This window comes from Carassius gibelio, chromosome B20 (assembly GCF_023724105.1).
Source record: "Carassius gibelio isolate Cgi1373 ecotype wild population from Czech Republic chromosome B20, carGib1.2-hapl.c, whole genome shotgun sequence".
NCBI lineage: Eukaryota > Metazoa > Chordata > Actinopteri > Cypriniformes > Cyprinidae > Carassius > Carassius gibelio.
The window spans coordinates 1-18,257 of record NC_068415.1 but is presented as its reverse complement, the minus strand read 5'-3'; the positions used below and the strand labels follow the sequence as shown (position 1 = coordinate 18,257).

Sequence of the window (18,257 nt, the reverse complement as noted above, 5' to 3'; positions counted from 1 at the left end):
AAGGAGCGCACCTTTATGAGAGCGCTGTAATTAGGACGAACACAGGCGCACGTTTGCCAACGTACGCATTCAGACTTCCTGACACGGCTTAGGCAGAGAGGAAAGGGGGTGGGGGGGGATTGAATGCAGGAGCGAAAAAAAAAAATGTTGCAAAGGGGCCGAGGGGTCAGGAAAAGAAGGAGCCGAGAGAAAGAAGCAAGGCAGAAAAAGCAGGAGAAAGCACTAAAAGTGTGCCCAAGTTCATTTCCAGTCCTTTCACGAAACGTCCTCAAAATGGGCTAATGGGAGGTCCGTGAAAAGCCTAACACTCGCTGGCGGCGTGTTGAGAGCCCACATATGCGGAGCGAGGGCCTTCGCTTCTCAAGGACCACAAAAGACCAAGGCTTTTGAGACACGTCTCCTGACGCCTCCATGGCCAGCGGCACCTTCTTGAGACAAGCATTAGTGATTGCTTTTATTAACGCTGCCATTTCTGGCATGCCAACGACTTGGTATTGACGGTGAAAAGCCCCGTTCTTGCCTGGAAGCAGTGTTGGCATTTGTTTTTGCCCCCCAAAACATCACTTGTTGGGTGCGCAGAAGTACGATCTCCCGATCGAAAACCATAGGCCCATTGTCTGTTCTTTTAATTCGATGTAGGTCATTTTATATTCGTTACATCGAGAAAAAAAAGAGACAAATGAGGAGCATGGTATTGATCCACGTCGAGAGTGTGACGGATGGGGTTTGACAGGAGCAGCACATTGATCCGTGTCAACTTCAAGTTACCGCTATTATCCGTGGAGAAGTGGATGGAGTCAGTGCGGAGGGGGTGCGTCGTCTTTAATCCCAGCTGAAGGGGCCCGGTCCAGGCACTCAGGCCAGCAGTCACATCCATCTGACATCTCTCCACAAGGCGGACAGGAGCTTTATGACAGGTATCAACATGGCAGCAGGGGCGATATCGCAGGTACGGCTCGGCGGGTCGCTTCAAGTGAATCCAGCTGGAGTCAGAAAGACTAATGAGGCAGGACAAGACATCGGCGTTCCTTCAGATATGAAACAGCGATCTGGCGATGAGAGGACTCCGGGTAGTGTTGAGCGTAAGGCGGCGAGACAGATCTCTGCGAATCAATCCATGATAGGAAATCCAATGTCAGGACGAGTTAATAACTTCATCGACTCGCTGAAACGTGGCGGATTTTGTTAACGGCCGTCAAATGAGACTGGATTTTAAGGGCATTCGCTTTCATTTAGTGATAAAATTCAATCTGTAAGAAGTATTTCTGAAAAAATGCATGACCTTTTCACTCGCCGAATACTTTGGTTATCACTGACTGTGATGATTTCCGGGCAATCATTTCGTTTTGGCGATCCGAGGAAATATTCAATGTTCTTTTTAATCAAACAATTCGCCATCATTCGCTTCGGCTTTTGCATTGAACCTTGGAGGCATGAAAAGATGTGTATGAAGTCCGGTAAGACAAGAATGAAGAGACCTTGAAAAATATTTTATGGGAGTCAAACGGCGGCGCTTGTGAAGTCGAGTGCCAGCGCATGCACATTATTAACTCATAAAAGCCCGTTTTCATGTTCACAATCCCCATCAGTGTTCAAAAAGCAAGCTTTATAGTGATTATATAGCAGATTTATGAGCAAAATGCTAGTTTTAAGCCATGTTCCTTAGCTTTTTTTACGTTAAATGAATGCCCTGGAGCACACAGAACGCTTCTTCAGAGGCGATAATGATATAAACCTCATTCGGCTCACTCTCCGTTTGTTGAAAGTGAGCAAACTGTAGCATTTGAGTTGTGTAAGTGCTCCTCCTTTCACTCAGCAGCAGTGTTTGGGTTATTCAAGCCCACCGCTGACATTTGTTTAGACTGTGTCTGTGCTGCGGCCCGATGGATCGATGGCTGGCCACCACAACCTCCGATTTCAAAGTCCTTTCAGGAGGAGACGGCTGAAGGTGGCAGAAAAGAGCCCACCTTATTTTAGGTTTGAGGGTTTCAAAAAATGGTCTGAAATCAAGAAAATCACAATCTAAAAAACACATATTTAAAACACTTCATATAACATACTGAGTAAGGACACGGGGGCATCTTTTTGGGCATTCCCTCCTCTGCAGTTCTGCTGGTTCTGGGCGGGCGCTACTGGTTTATAGGATTGACCTGTGGCACGGTACATGGCCTGGACCCAAAGAGCGCGATCCTGATCGTCATTGCTGGCGAACACCACCAGATCCCCTTCTCGGACAGCACTGAAGAAAGCTCTGCCTCCCTGAAGACCTGCAGAAATTGGTTTTAGCAATTAATACATGTCATTTTTTTCTTTCAAGAACACTTCACTGACAAAAACACTCATGAGTGTTTCTCTTGCTCTATTTAGGCATCTACACATCAACAATAATGTGTTTCATGCAGCTGATGCTAAAAAATAATGCTCACACTTTATTGTAAGGTTCAGTTCTTGCTATTAACAAACCATTAACTATGACTTTTGCTTCAATAAACTCATAATTTGCTGCTTATTGATAGTTGGTAAGGCAGTTGACACGTTTAGGTATTTCGGTAGGGTTAGAGATGTAGAATATGGTCACAATTAATAATATGTGCTTTATAAATGCTAATAAACAGCCGATATGTTAATAATAGGCATGCTATTAAGCTAGTTATTAGTGAGAATTAGTCCCTATACTAAAGTGCTACCAAAATAATCTCAACGTAAAGTTGCTTTGGATTCTAATAAACATTAAAAAACAACACACACACACACACACACAAACATTTGATAGATATTTATATTTTGATAAAATATATTATAAAATGATTATGAACACAGATATACAACTTTCAACATAATACAGATATTCATTAAACATTTAATACTCATTTGTGTATAAAAATATATAAAAATAACATTTCAAAACATTTCTAATTCCTTACATGTCATTTCCACCTCATTTCACTCCGTGTAATTAACTATATTCTGGTTTTCTACAAGTCGTCCCCGCTTCATTTAAGCTCATAATGTGAATCTCTTTCGAAAGCAGCAATTTTAAGACAGAGGTCTCTGATATTCATTTTAACCATGATTATTCATCCAATTTTGAAGTAAAATCTAAACGCCCACACGAGCATTAGTGTTGAAGCGTGCGTGTACCTGGCTGCGGATCAGAGTAATCTACCGTATACCCGTCCAACTGCATCAGCTCATGCGGCTCGGACTTCTTCTCCCGGTAACTGCACATAGCAAATGTGTACTGACTCACCTGAACAACACAACACACAGGAAACCATCTTAACACAATCCTTTTTTTCCCTTCATCCTAAATTGTAATACAATATTATTATATTTGTACAGTACACAGAGCTTAAAATTTTTTAGAATTTATATCCAAACTGTGTTATGTCACAAATGCAGGTAACGCATTATACTTTTTTTTTGCAAGGATTTATTGTGGTATTTTACTCAAATGGACCAGTTTAAAATAATGATGATGTCACAATGTTCTCTGACAGGTCAGCTATATTCTTGTTATTATTTGTGTGTGTGTGTGTGTGTGTGTGTTACACATCAAATTCAACAACAGAACCTGCTGATTCATTCAACAAAATCACTGTTTTCCCCCCCATAAAATATTTTACACAAAAATGCAATTTTCGCAGATGCAGGATAGTGATTTATTAACTTATTTTTTTAAATCAGTGATGCAGCACTCCTTTACACACACACAAAAAACTAGTTTTCCTTCAGAAAAACAACAAGAACTACATTTGTAAACACAGAATGCATGAGACATTCAAAAATTAATATGCTGGGGGGAAATAAACTTTTATTTTCTTTTTTTTCAGCAGATGAATTAAATATATATATATAAAGCTTTAATCAGGAAATCTGCCCACCTGAACAAGCACAAAATATCTCCTCTTCCATCGCTTCCAGACTCTCTGGCCTAAAGCGTAAAGATACCTACAGAGAAATAAAGATATATTACGACGAGTGTCATGGATTCATCAGATCGACAGCAGAAACGTCCCACGATATTTTCATTCACGAACATGATAAAAAAAAATCATCATGTTAAAATATAACATCATATCGATTAAGCCAAGGTCAAAAACCCTTATAGAAAGTTTAGAGAGTTTACTTGCAGTCGTTCATTAATTCCCCAAACGCCTGAATTCTGTCCGGTTCACTCAATGACAGAGAGGAAAAAACATCGGCTATTGATTAAGCGCACATTCCCAGAACTGTGACAAAACAGAAGGATGTGTGCAGAAATATGGGTGAGGTGAAATCAATTCTTCAGAAATGGACACACAGCGCCTGTGGGGGGAAAGCTCCAGTCAAGGTTGAGGGAGCAGTGAGTGCATGGAAGCGGGCCAGTCTGGGTTAACATGTGGCAGAGGTAATCATCCACTTGTGAAAGTGATTTTCAGCTCACTCTCCGACACCTTTCTGATACACATGATCCCAATTAGATGGCAACAATGGCCGGATAACGGCGGGTGAGACGACCTCCGGGTGAACGGGCGCGCCGCAGGCACTTTCCAGCCAACTTCAGCTCAATCTGAACAATAATAGTAATAATAATAATAATAATGACAATCTTCTGAAGATACAAAACATTGCAAGTAGTGCAGGTAGCTTAGGTGGAGACCAGTCAGCAAATGCAGAAACTGAAGAGTTGCATTAATAGCATTTTTAACTGTTCGACGTGATTCATTCAGAAATACAAGGAATATTTGATTTCACAAAAAGAATCGTAAAAAAAATGAATACAAATCACAGTTTAAATTACAACACTGGCTAAATAAAACTGAAATTGAGCCAGATTCATCCTTTTAAGCTGATATGATTTTTTTTTTTCTAATCTACTCAAAAGGAAGCACTCAACTTGTTTGCAAAAAGACTTAATTTACAAATAATCTGTTCTTCTCATCTTTCATTAACATCCGAAAAAAGTCTATAGGTTTTATCACTCGGATAAATTGCACAATGCAAGTTATGAGTTTTTAAACGTGATACAAATGTTAACCTCACAATTTATGTCAATATGACTGTAAAAAGACCTATTAAACACTGAGGAAATAGTCTCTATGAGAAAAAAGAGGCATTACATGTCAGATGTGAGTGGTTTTTATAACGGTTGTAGTGCCCCCATGTGGTTTAATGGCAGTATTGCAGAAAACACTGGTTTTTAATTGGGCCTTATTTGTGAAACACAAACTGAACAGATTTGGAACTGCAAACTCAAAAAGCATTATTAAATAATCTGGCATTTAGTTTAGTGACTTAATAAATGTTCAATTTTTTTAAATAATGATTTGCATAGGAATGCGTTCTTGTAATTGTCAGGACATTGTTTCTTTGCTTTTGAACCAGTGTTGTTAATGTTATCTAAAACTAAATAATAAAAAAAAGTAATTAAATAAAATTTACATTTAAATAAATTAGAATAAATTAGAAATGCTGCAAACGGCAACTAACTAAAATATACTTTGGAAGACAAATTAATAAAACTTAAACCAGTCGTAAAAATAAATCTAAAAACTGAATCATGAATGATTTGCATAGAAATACATAACTGTAGCTCTCAGTACATTGTTCCTTCATTCTTTGCACTTAACTGAAATTACATATAAAAAAAAAAAAAAAAAACTGAAATATTAGTGAATATTTCTGGTCTGGGACCTGTAGGAAAAAATTGAATGGTGCCTTGGCAACAACAAGAAAGAAATTTAAATTAGTTTTGTTTGTTGTTATGTACTAAAATTACTAAAACTACAACTGCAAAAAAAAAAAAAAAACTGCAAAAAAAAAAAAACGAGGCGAGGCGAGAAAACTTTACAAACGAACAATGAATGAATGAATAAATAAATGACAAAAACATAACAAAATGTAAAAATATTGCTAAATACTATTACGGTATAGAAATAATACTAAAAGAGCGTATTAAACTCCCATTACAATGCTATATTTTTCAGTCTTCACCACTTTTAGCATAGGTAGTATAAAATATGACATGCAATATAACAAATCAGTGAGTCATAAATGCGATGTGCAGCTGTAACCGAAGGGTAAGGTTAAAAGAGATTTTATGAGAGAAAAATGCAAACGTGTAAAAAGGGCTTTAATGTGTGCCCTGGCCCTCAAACGAAAGAGGGCAAAGATGGTTTTAAAGGCATACAAAAAGAAGTAAAAAAGGAGCATGGGAGAGAAAGAAAGAGGGAGTGAGCATAAGTGAGACCGAGACAGACTGATCAGACTGGCTCTCTCTCAGGGCCACGCTGGGGTCACTCCACAAAACTGAATGGCTCCCAATTCTTCAGTCGCTCTGCTGATAAACAGATGGCTTCTTTTAATGGGGTGCACTCAACCTGAAAATCTCCCCACCGATCACTCTCTCTCTCTTCCCATGCACTGGGACAGTCATCAGGTGTTTGTAATGAGTAATTGGACAAAACCTAAGACTGAAACAGTACGATTTTGGTCTTACAAATCTCAAATGCGACCAAAAAGCATCATGAATTTAGCCTGTTCCTCACACAAATGTGGCTTTATAAGATTTGGATTATGCTGGAGGAGTCAAATGCTGTGTTCAAGTCCTCCTGGGAAGTTCGTATTTACGAGATGGGACGTCGTAATTACGACGTCAAATGTGTTCAAGTCACTTTGGTCAGAGAAAGATGGCAGTCTAACATTTCTACAAAACAACAACAAAGTATTTAAACACTACTTTTACAAAATGTCGAATAAAGAGTGTACATCGAAAGAAATGAAATTTTAGAGTTGTTGTGGCGTTCATGTACATTCAATTTCTAAATGTGGTCTTTCTGACTTGAATGCACCAAAATACTATTTTCAAGTATAGTTTATTAAAAAATATTGTCTGAAGCGTCTAATGGAAAGAGGGCGAGTAAATAAAATTTGAATTTCTATTTTAGATCAAATCAAAATAAAATGTCACAATTGATGTGAATGTGATTCTCAGCACAGTATCTGTGTGAGAATGGTGTATCTGTGTGAAGTGGTCCTCTGCGATGTCTTGTGCGGTCTGTTAAAAAGGTAATTGCAGGTTGAAGAGGCTTCTGCCAATTAGAGCAGGCCTCTCAGGGAGCCGCTCTTTAGAGGAAGCACACAGGGCCTCTGTGTAATTAGCAGTGATCTGACCCCTGACCCCGTCCTGCTGAGGGAAGGACCCCAGCAGCTGGTCCCGCACATCTTCACTACAGCTACTCACTTTTGAGAGCTGTGGCATTAACTGACAGAGCCCAGTCTGGATGAGTAAATACAGACAGACAGAAGGATCCGTCAAATTCTTATTCTAATATACGTTCTGTGTAACAAGAGGAGACTCACACGAATAATAAATGCTCACAAGGTGGCACTATAACCACATTTTGTCCAAAGCACCTAATTCATATAAACTTGCTTGCAGATGAATGGTGTTAGTTTTTTCCCATTCAATCAAATGCTAAAACACACACACACACACAAACTGACAAAAACCATTACCATCATTACAAGTTTACATTAAGAATTTAACATTTATTCTATATTTATGCTGATATAATGCTGATTATTTCCTAACTGTGAGAATAAAACTTATTTATCCATGGATTTTCTATTTGTAGTTTTCATCTGTGCATTGTTTCTTCTCTTCTCGTGGCTTCTATAATAGCACATGAGGACGTATTCAGATCCTGGGGGTCAGGATTGAGCGTCATCACAGACGTACCCGCTGTGCTTCATGTTGGGGGGTTTGTCCATGCGGACCGCCAGTTTGATTTTCAGATCCACGTCTTGGCTGTTCTTAGGCACTACCATCTTGTGCAGCTCTGCCGTTTTGGGCCCGTTTGTAGTGGGGTGAAGGACCACCTGGACAGAACGAGAGAAAAAACGTTATTAGGACAGATACACCTGGATAGGCAGCTGGAGAGATAGGTGTGAAAGGGATGATGGGAGAGGAGAGAAAAAGAGGGTTAGATGAACAGAGAGAGACAGCAGGAGAAAATGGATGGAAGAGGTGCAGTCTGTTTGGTGCGAGTCTCTAACGGGAAGTCTCCATCTGTTACTCCAGGAGCATGAGCCCTAATCACAAGAGATTTCCTCGCCTGTAGCTCACTTTCCCCTCACACTCATACAAACACACATGCCCACACTGTGTGCAGAACATCTGTTCCCACAACATCAGCCAATAACTGAGCATGTTGTCCAGATCGAACACAGAAGTAGCTGGATGTAAACTTTAGCGGTGGATGGAAGGACAGACTCTGGTCTCACCCTGCCCAGCTCCTTGTCCTCCAGAGCCAGGACTCCAGTGCTTTCAGTGAAGAGTTTGACTTTGACCGCGGGCAGGGGGTGTGTGGTGGTGAAATCACCTTGTGTGCCCCACCTGTAGAAGAAGAAAACAAATCAGCCGTCACAATAGGAGACTTCATTTTGTATTCACCACTTCTCCAGAAGTGTCTGCTGAATATTTCCTGTCTTTGTTTGATCAAATTAGTATGTGGGATGGTAAAGTGTCTATTTGTTTTTGTAAAACTTTGCTTTTGTAATTTATAAATATATTCAGTGTTTTATTTTTATTTTTTCCCACTAATAAGAAATCTCAAATTAAACACACCAAACATTGTGTCTGTTTGCATATGAGATAGATGTTGACATCAAGACATTAAAAATATGTTGACATAAAAAGCAAGACTAAAAATTTTTAATTTAACTCCAAAAAACAGAAATAAAAAGACAATACATAAAATAAAACTTAATTCAAAAAGCAAGACTGAAAACAAAATTTACCTCTGAAAACAAGTAATTACTCCAAAGACAAGACTTAAAACAAGACTTGACTTAAAAAAAACAAATGACTCCAAATATAAGATTTAAAAACAAGACTTGACTTCAAAAACAAGAAATGACTCTAAACATAAGACATGACTTGATTTAAAAATAAATAAATAAATAAAATAAACCCAAAACAACAAATTACTCCAAAGACAAGACATAAAACAAGACTTGACTTAAAATAAATAAAATAAACCCAAAACAACAAATTACTCCAAAGACAAGACTTAAAACAAGACTTGACTTAAAAAAATAAAAATAAATAATGACTCCAAAAAGAAGATTTTAAACAAGATTTAAAAAAAACAAAAGACTCCAAACACAAGATTTAAAAACAAGACGCCTTCAAAAACAAGAAATGGCTCTAAACACAAGTCATAAAAACAAGACTTGACTTAAAAAAAAAAAATGACTCCAATCACAAGACTTACATTAAGACTTGAGTTTTGACTAAACAAAAAACAAGAATTGACTCCAAAAGCAAAACTAAAAACAAGACTTGAAACAATTTAACTCCAAAAGCTTGACTCTAAAAACATAACTTAACTCCAAAAGGAAGCCATAAAAACAAATATTGACTCTAAACGCCAATCTGTTAGGAAAGCTGGCAGAGTGTGACTGAGAGTCATCTTTATGTATAGCATGCTTGCATATCAGTCTATCAGAACATGTCTGTGTGTGAGTTTCTGAGATAAGATCTCTAAGAAAAATACAGAAATATTGTATATCTATAGCTGAGCAAACACACAACAGCATAATCAAATGAACTCTTTCTCTCAGGCGGGCCAACAGTTGCTTGTGGCAAATTGACTGTAGGAGTCGACTCCCACATCTAATTCAGTTCTTCTGCTTTCTAAAACAGTAAAGCCCCCAGACAGTGTTTTGAATGTGAACGAACTGTTCAGTATGTACATTTGGTTGAGCTAACATATGAGATCTTTAGCCTATATACTGATAAAGAAAGTGCATGCTTCAGCAGAACAAATGGCGGACCAATGAATCGCTTGTATCATATAAAGCATTCAAATCCTTAATCATGATTCAGCACACATACACACTCGCACATCTTTTCACAGCTAATCTAGTCTGTCTACAACAAAAACTGAGTCATACTGCTGAATCACTGTCTGATTATGCAGTCTATGGTGTCTAAGCCTCTGCGTGAATCCAGGCTGGGTGTCTGTCGGCCTCATGATGTTAGTAAGGAGGTGCGCAATATCTGATGATCTGGAGGAATTCCCATTCAACTCAATGGGCTTTAGTCAGACAATGGAGAAAGATGCTCTCCGCAGCCACAGTTACAGGATCAACCAGCGGGTGGGCTAAAGCTAAAAATCTTTCTCTCTTAATGTTGTGACAAACCAATCTGACAATTAAACACTAGAAGTGACAAAAGCCAACTGTGTTGTGACTAATTTGCATTGATTACTGACCCTCCTGTCATTTCAAACCTGAAAGGCCCAGGAAGGTAGTAAAGAAATTGCTAAAACAATCCATGTGGTCGGCGTCGATAGCCTTGTGGGCAGCGTGTCAACATGCAGCGCCATTGCATAGCGCACTCGGGTGTCCCGAGTTCGAATCCCAGACCCTTTTGCTTCCTGTCAACTCTAAACAGTCCTGTCATCATAGAGTCAAAAACGTTCCTAAGATTAACAAAACTTTTACGGGTTTGGAACAACATGAGGGTGAGTAATTAATGACTGATTTTGCATTTTTTTGGAGAAATATCCCTATAACTGAATATATCAGCAGGTGGCAATAGTCTATATTCATTATTCAAAAAGAGATACCCAAATCAAGACCGCGGAACTAAAAACCATAAACAAAGTAGCATTTGCTTACCATTTTGAATATGTATTAGATGCTCAGGTAAGATGGCGTAAAATTAGAACAGCTTTCTGTGTGTCTTCTAGACTTTGTAATTTTCTCGTTTTCAACACCTCACTTTTTTTTCTCTTGTGAACTGATTCGCTAAGCTGATCAGCCAATAAGAGTGATCTATCTCACGACTGCCTGCCGCTGATTCAACATGTGAAGACAGCCTAAAAGAAGCCCCCAACTAGTGCCGACATAATCAACACCACAAAAAGTGGATTTTCAACAATGGACCAATGGTCACTAATGTCTGACTGTCAGTTTGTGGCAGCCTTTAGGTAACTTTCCCAGCGCATAAGTTACAACTTGGCTTTGTTGCAATGTGTACGGGGAATAAGTTAAAATTTACACACTACTATATTGTTTTTTTTTCATTGCACCTTTACATTTTGTTAAAATGTAAGTCTACATACAAATAAATATTTAAGAAAGCCTCAGAGCAGGATTAACGTCTGGCATGAAATAGCAAACTGACTGAAATGCATCAATGATCTCATGCTTCACCTGACAAGCTTCCATTCTTTAGACATGACAATGCTGACATTTACACTTATTTGCATTTTAAATGAGAGAACGTGAATAAATAACTTGCAGATCTTCAACACAAACTCGATCTAAACAGCACACCTCTAGTGTGCATCACTCCATGTTGTGCATGACAAATAAAATCAGTCTTAATAAATAAATGCCATTTTTTTTATTGCTCCTTATTCATTTCAAATTGGATTTCAGTAGTTGCCAATGACAGACAAGATCCTTCAGTTTTCACTCTGATTGACATTGTCTAGAGCCCAAACCCCCCAAACTTGGGGAGCTTCACCAGTGGATGGATATTTTGGGAGTTCTGTTGATGTTACAGGTCTAAAACTGAAGCCCTTAAAACAAGTAAGGAGGATTATTCATTAAGCTAAATTGCCGCCTAGGCAACAAAACAACACATCTTTGCACGTCTAATCAAACCAGTACACTAATGCAATACCTTCACATAGAATATTACTTTTTCTAAATTTAGTTGCATTTGTTTGCAATATACTCATGTTGACAGAACCAGACACTGACATTATTTGGGAATAATAATCATCCTTAAATGGTCTCAGGAGATTTGCAGGGGAGAGTTTAATCTAAGAGTACTTCTGCAAGGAAATACGTAAAAGAATAAAATAAATACAGTTATAAACACCTTAAAAAAATGGGTTTCATTATGCTTTCATTTGTAGGTAATGTTCACAAAGCCAATAAAAGACTAATAATAAATGTCTAATGCCTTCTCTGTAACCACATTTATAGGAAATTACATCACAGGCCAAATTGAAATGTAATTCTAATTTAATTCCGGTATAATATAATCACATATGTCTGACATTTATTTGATAGTAGGAAATTTCACTTGCAACACCCATTATATTACAGAAGTGGTCTTATACATTTTTTTTTATAAAAATAAATGATATTATTCCTCCTTTATCATTTCAGTCAATTTTATAATTTAGTTTTAAATGATTAAAAATAATTTTACACAATTTTGAGAAATGTTTCATGACAGACCCCTTTAACCAAAAATGGTCACATGCATGAATCTTGGGATCCGCATCCAGATGTGGTTCCTCTGTGCTAATTAACATCATACTGCGAGGTCAAATGTGAGCGTTATCGGGTTGAACCACATGACTCCAGCAGGTGACCGAATAATAAACACACGGAAATCATCTCACACGCCACTGATTCACCTTGATGAGATTACAAGTGACATTTCAATTTCCAGTGTCTGCAGGAGAAAAAAGGGAATAATAGCGGTCTTAGAAATGTAATATAAGAGGGGGCAAAACCACAATAAATGGCATCTTTAATTTAAGTGCACAACACAAAGTTGCTAGGTTGTAGTTGTGTTTTACAGAGGTCATAACAGGAGGAAGCAAATTTTCGCTGGTCTTTGAGTAATATCATCTATTTGTGTACAATGAAACCATACTGTAACTTTCAGCAAAAACAATCCAGTCCAAAAAGATCATCCATTGGATCTATTTCTTAATGGCACAGTAACAAAAAACAGAGCTGGGTCAAAGAAAAGTTGTGCTAAAATGATCATGAAAAGCAGTTAAATAAGACAAACAGACAGACAGATAGGATATTACTTCCAGACTTTACATTCTTTGCATCCGTTAAGCATATATTGCTAAATGGCTGGGCAAATGAGTGTGATCCGAGTCATCTTTCTATTCAACGCAACACAACACTCTTAAAGGCCACATGCATTTCTCAGAGAGCGAGGAAGCTCATTTAGGCTTGATGAATTCCTCCTCCTTGTCATATCGCGCCCATACTGGAACGCTTGGAGGTAAGATTGATCAGGAGCTCTCTGAGAAAAGAGACCTTGCATTTACCTGTTCAAGTCCACAGTCAAAGTGAACTAAAAGAGTACGAAAGTTACTGATATTAACTACTATAAATATACAACTCCTCAACAAACAACAAATATGGAACCTGATCAATGGAAACCAATATGAAATCCAGAAATGGGAGGCAGATGTATTGAGAGTCTATTATGACTGCCCCCCTAATAGTCGACTACGTGTTAGTCGACCAGAAGAGGCTCGGTCAACCAACATTTTATTTTCACTTAGTTGCAGAAAAACTAAATAAAGAATCAGCAGTCTGTGACGGACAGATCGTTAACAGCTGGTCTTTGTAGTAATACAGTACATCAGGCAGGGCATCCAAACGCTCACCTTTCATTCATCGACCTCAAATATGGATTATCATCTGAAATGTGTAAATATTAGCAGCTTTACATGACGCTCAATCTGACGTTAACCTCGAAAAATGTGCACTGTTCAGGTATCTGTGAGTGTTGAAGCATGCTAACTGTAGGACAGATGGAGGCACTGGAGTGCTAACTTGCTCTTAAAATAGGCTACTTGTTCATACAGATAAGATTAGTACATAAGACTCTACTTTTATTTGTGGGCACTCACAATAAGAACAAAACATTGCGCTTTTGTAAAATAAAGAAAAAGCAAACAGGATGTGCTTTCTGCCGTCTTGGTCTCTGTGAATTCGAGCGTGAAACTCTGTGTATATCTTTGCCTTACCGACAAATATATCTATAGAGAGTGAAATGTCTACTTGCAAATTGACTAATTCAAATCAAAACAAATATTCTCTGATTATGTAATCCATATGAAACATGCACACAGGCGCATCACTACTGCACAGATGATGAGTCAGTGTCATCGACTTCATATCTTAAACCGAAAACTATTGAAAGCACCAGTTATTAAAATGTTAATGCACTCTCCTTACTGTTTTTCCCTGACATTCATAATCATTAGTTCTGCTGGTGCTCTGTGAAAGGCTTTATGCGTGTGCTTGAGCGCTTATTAGGCTATGTAGGCAATTAAAGGCTCATTATTATGATTTAAAAGATTTATTAATAAACTTACAGTTAGTCGACTAATGCTTAAAATGAACGACCAGAAAAAATAGTCGACCAGAAAAATCCTTAGTCTTATTATTTCTTAGTCTTATTTCTTATAGGCTGTGTATTATTCAGCTTCTAGTTAGTACACTGGCAAGGGAGGGAATTTTTAATAATAATAATAATAATAATAATAATAATAATAATAATAAAGCAGATATAAAAATAATATTAAACATAAGCAGAAAACCTCCACATATGCGATTCTAGATGATTACGATTCCAATTATTATATTTCCGAGCTCACTGTCCTCTTAACACATATTACAGCTTTGACATGCTAGTCAGTTCAGGTCAGATGCATCATTAGTACAGATATGCTATCGACTCAAAGGGACCCGGAGATTCATTGAACGATTACACAAAACACTGCTGCCAGTGATGACCGCTTCACAATTCTGTGTCTCATACATAAAGAGTGTCATTCTGGGTCCAGCAGTGTGACAGAGCCACATTTGCACTTCAGAGCAGCGCAGCAGGAATATTTTCAACGTGTCTACAGTGTCAAAACAAGTCACTACACTAATGGGGAGCTGATGAGATAAGAGCGATTTCATGCTCAAGGATTGAAGATAAAAAGCAAGTGTGAGATGTTCCCAGCGGATTTGTATGTCAGCGTACTATAGAATGAAAATAGAGCAGTGACCTTAAAAAGGTCAAAGAGATTGGCTCATTTTGTGCATTTCTAAATAAAAAAATAAAATAAGGACTGAATAAAAAACACTTTGAATTAACATAACTGAACATGCTGTTAACCTTAACCTTAATGTTTTTTTGTCTTAAAAATAGCATATATATGAATGACAAACAAAAAAACATTCTATATAAAGGTGTTATTTATTTAAAAAAGTTAGCTGGCACCTGGATTTGCATCTGTTTTTAATAAAAAAAATAAAAATAACCCATAACCACCAGGGGGAGCCCTCACCAGACTCTAAAATGTCGTTTCATCCTTTTTCCACTTCAGAGTAAAATATAAAACAGTTGATGGTGAGATGAAGTTTATAAATAAGAAATACATCTCACATTGTGAGATATAAAGTGACATTTACAAGAAAAAAATACAATTATCAGAAATAATGCCACAACTATGTCACTGAGAGCTATAAAGCTGCCTATCTTCATGTAGTTGTTTTTGACCTTTATTTTTCATTTATGGTATAAAACTGGATATGATATTGGATTTTTGACTCTTTCGTTGACCTTGCATGACCCTGTTTGAGAACTGACCTTTGTTTGGATTTACTAATGTTACCTTCCAGTTTACCATACTTTAAAAAGTTTGGAGTTGGTAAGATTAGTCTGGTATTTATTTGTTTTTTTTTACGTTTTCAGTGTCACATAATCCTTCAGAAATCCTTCTGATTATGTTGATTTACTACTGTTGTGTGGCTTAATATTTTAATGGAAACCGTGATACATTTTTCCTTTTCATAATTCTTTGATGAATGGAAAGTTTGAAATTTATTAGAAATTTGACTATAATATTCAGACATTCAGATGTCTTTACTGTCACCTTTGATTAGTTTAATGTGTCCTTGCTGAATAAAAGTATTGATTTCTTTAAATAAAATCTTACTCACTGTGGTCTGGAGGCCTCGGCTTGATCCGTCTGGAGCTTCTCTCCTCCCTCCACCTCCATGGTGCAGTACACGATCCGGTTAGGAGCAACGGATTTCAGCCCCTGCACCTCAATGATCACAATCTGGGTGAAGGAAACAAGACCACACGATTAGACTTCACATGACAATTGAAACACAACCAAAGAGTGCTTTTTGGCAATTAGCTGTTTATACAATCCAATCACTAAAAATGTAATTTTGACAATTCCTTGTTCAAACACTTTACTCAAGTGGAATTAATGTTTTTATTGAACCATTCAAGTGCTTTGTAGCTGTAATCATCACAAGCATCACAAGCAGCAAGGTGATGGTGAATTGTAAAGCAACGATGGCATCTTTGGCATCAAATATCTACCTCCAAAGAAAACGAGAGCACTACGTCAGATTTGGAGAGGGGCAAGTCGTTCTCATCGCCGATGTCCAGGAAGCTGTTCATGGGTGTGAGTTTGGGCTTGATTTTGGGCTTGAAGTCTTTGGCCACAGGTTGGCTCTCCAGGTTTGCCATCAGCAGGTTAACGGACGACCTGAGCTCCTCCACGTACATCATCTCCATGTCTTTGGAAATAAACTTTGGAAACTTCCTCTCCTATTGGACGCAGCAGGAAACAGGATGAACACTGCGACTTTAAGACACCCGTACAGTTGATTCCAACTTACCATTAGTCAAAAATGGATTACATAAAAGATTAACAATTAATATTTGGGGGGAATTTTTATTTTTATTGTTGTTTATTTAATATCAATTTACATTTACTCATGCAACATGAATGAATAATCAACAATACACTACAATTATTTAGCTTTACTTATTTAGTTTTTTAAATGTTTCATATTTTATATTATTTAATATTATTTACTCAATAATGGCTATGAATAATTCACTGAACGAGTTCACAATGTAACTGATTAGTCCACAATGTGTTGTATAAATGGCGCAACTACTAATATTTAATAATAAAAAGCAATTTCAAAAGTTCAAAGCGTTTCACATTTATTTAACAGCTCTGAATGAGTCCACAATATGACTGGCTCAATCCACAATATGCTAAAAATAGCCAAACCAATAATATTTTTTGCTAAATAATTAGTCAGATTTTTTAAATTACATTTATTTATTGAATTATTAAAAAATATCATGAATGAGCATATAAGTTAAAAAATTACACACATACAGTGTATATATATATATATATATATATATATATATATATATATATATATATATATATATATATATATATATATATACATATATATATATATATATATACATATATATATATATATATATATATATATATATATATATACATATATATATATATATATATATATATATATATATATATATATATATATATATATATATATATATATATATATAGTAGTTTTTGTTGTTGCTGTTATTTTATATTATTTACACTGTAATGGATCTGAGTTCAATTCAAAACTGTTTGAGACCTTTACAATTTTTTTCACCAAACTCATAAAGAGTTGATTCGTAAGAGTCTTGTGTCTGCAACTTGTATGTGAAGAAAACACTGAAATGCACTCATTTGATAACACACTTAATGCACCTTTAAAACTGTAAGAAAACAAACTTGTCTTATTTGAATCCATTTTAATCAGCAATAGTGTAGTTTTTGTATTTTTTTTTTACCAAAAAGAGAGAAGCAGCTGAAGTTGTCTTACTCTGGCTATTTTCTCGGCCTGCTGCAGTCTCCCATCCAGCTCTCTGCGGATCTGCGCTGCCTGCTCGTCCACATTGTCCAGCTGCACGGAGAACACGAGACAAAGCTTATCTGTCTGACACGGCTTACTGAACCCATTACCCACAGGTAGATCTAGATAGATCAGAGCTGACCATGGTCAAAAGATGTGCAAGATAGGCTTATTACCACCATGATTCGACCAGTAATCTCTTTAGAGCCTCGTGAAGCAGCGGTGGTACTTGGCCATGCCATACCGAGGAGATATGAGATCATAAAAACGTTTAATGTCTTTATCCGTTCGCTGAGCGGCTCTGGCATGCCCTCAAATGAAGCGTTTTAGGAGCATGAAACACACACACACACACACACACACAAGTGACACACAAACACGCCCACACAGCACTTCTGGCATGTTGACAACACAGGGATTCCTCTCCACGAGTGGGAAATCTCTCTGTATCTCACACACACACCACCCCCACCGGAGCACTGTTTCCACTTGATAAGCTTTTCTCCCTTTGGCAGCAGTGGGATGGACTCCGCTCCCATTCCACACTGCACTATTGCTGCACCACACTAGCTCACCCAAAGTTTCTTTCTCGGTCTGCTGTGTAAAGTGATGCTGTAAACCGCAGAAGAACATGTGAAGACTGAGTGCTGGTGTCCGTAACGAGGCCGGCTAATGTCTGCCATGCTTTACTGAGCTGCCATCACATGCTCCCATCACATCAACCTTCATTAGCG

At 37.4% G+C, this 18,257-nt stretch overlaps 1 protein-coding gene across 1 annotated transcript; it reads right to left on the bottom strand.

Annotated features, from left to right (window-relative positions):
• Positions 1 to 1,984: 1,984 nt before the first annotated feature.
• On the bottom strand, positions 1,985 to 17,660 carry LOC127983493 (calcium-dependent secretion activator 2-like; the record flags this gene model as incomplete). Its single annotated transcript, XM_052585700.1, has 8 exons — positions 1,985 to 2,267; positions 3,142 to 3,250; positions 3,885 to 3,951; positions 7,724 to 7,863; positions 8,269 to 8,380; positions 15,763 to 15,884; positions 16,157 to 16,387; positions 17,494 to 17,660. Coding segments are annotated over 8 exons (1,178 nt in total), but the record flags the coding sequence as incomplete, so codon positions are not given.
• Positions 17,661 to 18,257: the final 597 nt, after the last annotated feature.